This window comes from Diospyros lotus, chromosome 5, assembly GCF_014633365.1.
Source record: "Diospyros lotus cultivar Yz01 chromosome 5, ASM1463336v1, whole genome shotgun sequence".
Lineage (NCBI taxonomy): Eukaryota > Viridiplantae > Streptophyta > Magnoliopsida > Ericales > Ebenaceae > Diospyros > Diospyros lotus.
In genome coordinates this window covers 41,298,841-41,301,414 of record NC_068342.1, presented here as the reverse complement: position 1 = coordinate 41,301,414, position 2,574 = coordinate 41,298,841, and the positions used below count along the sequence as shown (strand labels likewise).

The 2,574-nt window shown below is 47.0% G+C and overlaps 1 protein-coding gene across 1 annotated transcript; it reads right to left on the bottom strand.

Moving 5' to 3' along the window:
* Window positions 1-237: 237 nt before the first annotated feature.
* LOC127802729 (uncharacterized) lies at window positions 238-2,174 on the bottom strand. The gene has a single exon (XM_052338718.1). The coding sequence runs from the start codon at window positions 2,035-2,037 to the stop codon at window positions 373-375; it is 1,665 nt and encodes a 554-aa protein (XP_052194678.1). The 5' UTR covers window positions 2,038-2,174; the 3' UTR covers window positions 238-372.
* Between the last annotated feature and the right edge of the window lie 400 nt (window positions 2,175-2,574).

The window sequence follows — 2,574 nt, the reverse complement described above, 5'->3', positions numbered from 1 at the left end:
CGGCGGCCTTGGGCTGAGATGGAGCTTGACAGTTGGCGACGATGCGCGTGTGAAAGAAGGGGAAATCGATGAGAGATAAGAGGTAACGGGTAAGGAGAAACAAAAACCCTAATAATCAATTTATATAAAATGGATTAGGTGGCCCAGGCGGCCATAATCTGCCAAGCGGTTCATGCGGCTAGGAGGCCGCCTAGGCCAAGTTTTAGTTCACTGATGTCAAATAAAACTGTCAGAAGATGGATAAAAACTTCTAGCCAGAACATTTACAATTAATTTAACTATGATAGAAACACTAATTAAAACGGCCAGTTACTTACAGCATTCACTACTACATACACATAAACGATCTACTACAAAATGTCTCTCTCTTCTCTAAGCAGCCTTAACCTTATCATCCCCCACAACATTAAGTATGGGCAAACTGCTCAAAAATTCATCAAGGCCCTCAAAAAAGCTAATCCCTTCGATGCCATCCTCCTCACCATTAGCTGCTGCCCTGTTCCCTGCAGTCATTCCAGGAGCAGGTTCTTCTACTTCATTACTAAACTCCACATTCAAATCTAACTTTCCCCATTCCTTCGGAGCCTTCCCTGTCTGCTTCTTTGTATTATTTGCAGCAGCTTTCCTGCTAGTCTCAGCATTTGATGCACTTGCTACATCCACAACCTGTTGCATCACAGGCCCACCTTGCAGACCGTCACCAGTAGCCCCTTTGACATTCTTTGCCTTCTCCACTTGAGCTTTCTTAGCAATCCTACCAGCGGAATTCTTCCCCTTTGCTTTTTTCACTTTCTTCTTCTGTCTAGTACTACCCCATTCATCATCAGAATCATCACTGGAATCTGAGATTTCCAGAAGAGCATCTTCATCATCAATATAAGTCCTAGGGACCACACTCTTCCCAGCGTTCACAATGTTCTGGCCCCTTTTCTTTCCTTGAACGTTCATATTTCCCCCATTCCCGGACTGAGGAGCTGGGAACATGGGCGAGAACGGAGTCCAATTCAAAATCCCACCTTTATCTTTCGTCAAATTCGAAATTGAAACCCCTAGTGGGTAAAACCCCCAACAAGAAAAGTAAGCCTCTTTACCAGGAACAATTGGCGGAGCTGGAATCTTCACTGCGTGAAAAGCCCTCTGGCAATTTTGACACCGAAGTGAACACTCCTTGTAAACCCTAGGATACTCATACATGTTATAGCAATAGGGACATGCAGTCCAAAAGGTTGGATCTTCATCTTGATCATCGTGTACTTCACCTTCCCCAGCCGCATTATTCTCCTTGTTAGTGGTATCGTGCCTGGGGCTTTTTTCACTAGCAGCACGTTGCTGCTGTTCTTGCCGCTTGTAATGCTGTTTTTGCTGTTGCTTTTGCTGCTGTCGTTCAGGAGGATCTTGTGCGCGGCTCACCGGGGGTGGATGTTGCAGCTGTTCTTGTTGCTTGTACTGGTGCCTCTGTGGTTGTTCGAGCTGTTCCAGAAAGCGATTCACAGGGGCCGGAACTGGAGCAGGGGTCGGTGCCGGGGCCGGGGCAGGCTGGTGTCTATGCGGCTGTTCTGATTCATGATGTTCTGATCCGCGGCTCAGCGGTGGCTGGTCGAGTTTCCAAAATAGTACGAATTCATTGTCATAAATAGATTTTCTGGCAGGGTTAGAAAGGACTGACCAGGCGTCCGAGACGAGCTTGAAGGCCAGATCGGTGAAGGGAAGACGGTTGCGACTAGGGTTCAGAAGGATCGCGAGGCGGCGGTACTGTGCGGCGATGAGGTCCAAATCGTAAATCGGTCCGGTCAGCTGGAGGATCGCGTACCAGTCGCACTGGTTGTTGATCCGCTTCTCGCCGGCAATCAGAGTGTCGACGACGGCGAGGATTTGGTACGCGAATTCGAGCCTAGGGTCAGAGTCTCGAGCACGGATCGCGAATGTCTTGCTCCCGACGAGGTCTCGGCCGGCGAGCAGCTTCTCGGCGATGCCGAGCCACCGCTCCGCCTCCGCCCTGCCGCCGCTTCCGCCGATGGGGTTGCCGTGGGGTTCCATTTCTCGGTCGGTGCCCTCTCTGCTCTCTCTCTCTCTCCCCTAATACCTCTTATGTCCCTCTCCTCGTGCGTAATGTGGCGGCATGGAGGGAGGGAGAGAAAGAGAGAGAGAGGGAGAGGTGAGAGAGAGTGTTAACTTCTGCGCTGGACGTAAAAGCACTTTGTTAAGCGGCAAAAAGGCATCATTGTGGTTGACCACGTGTTCAACTTTTGAGGGTATTACAGTAATTTTGATCATCCATTCATGGGCTGGACTCGAACACTTAAATGAATGCATGTGGGCTTCCTCCAATTTTGCATATGTCGCGAAAGAGAGTGGATAAATTGCAGTCTACCCCTTCAAATTTTATTAATTTCTAACTTGTACTCTTCAAGTTTTAAAAATTACACTGTTCTGTCATTTATTAAAAAATTTACATACAAGTTTACAAGAAATTTATACTACAAAATTAATTTGTTAGATCCATCTAGACTAGATCAGACTAAATCAAATGACATAACTAATTTGGTTTTTTATTTTCAAATTAATTTTTTTTAT

Excerpts from the sequence above, each read along its gene's own strand:
- LOC127802729 (XM_052338718.1), bottom strand. The coding sequence starts at position 2,037 with ATGGAACCCCACGGCAACCCCATCGGCGGAAGCGGCGGCAGGGCGGAG.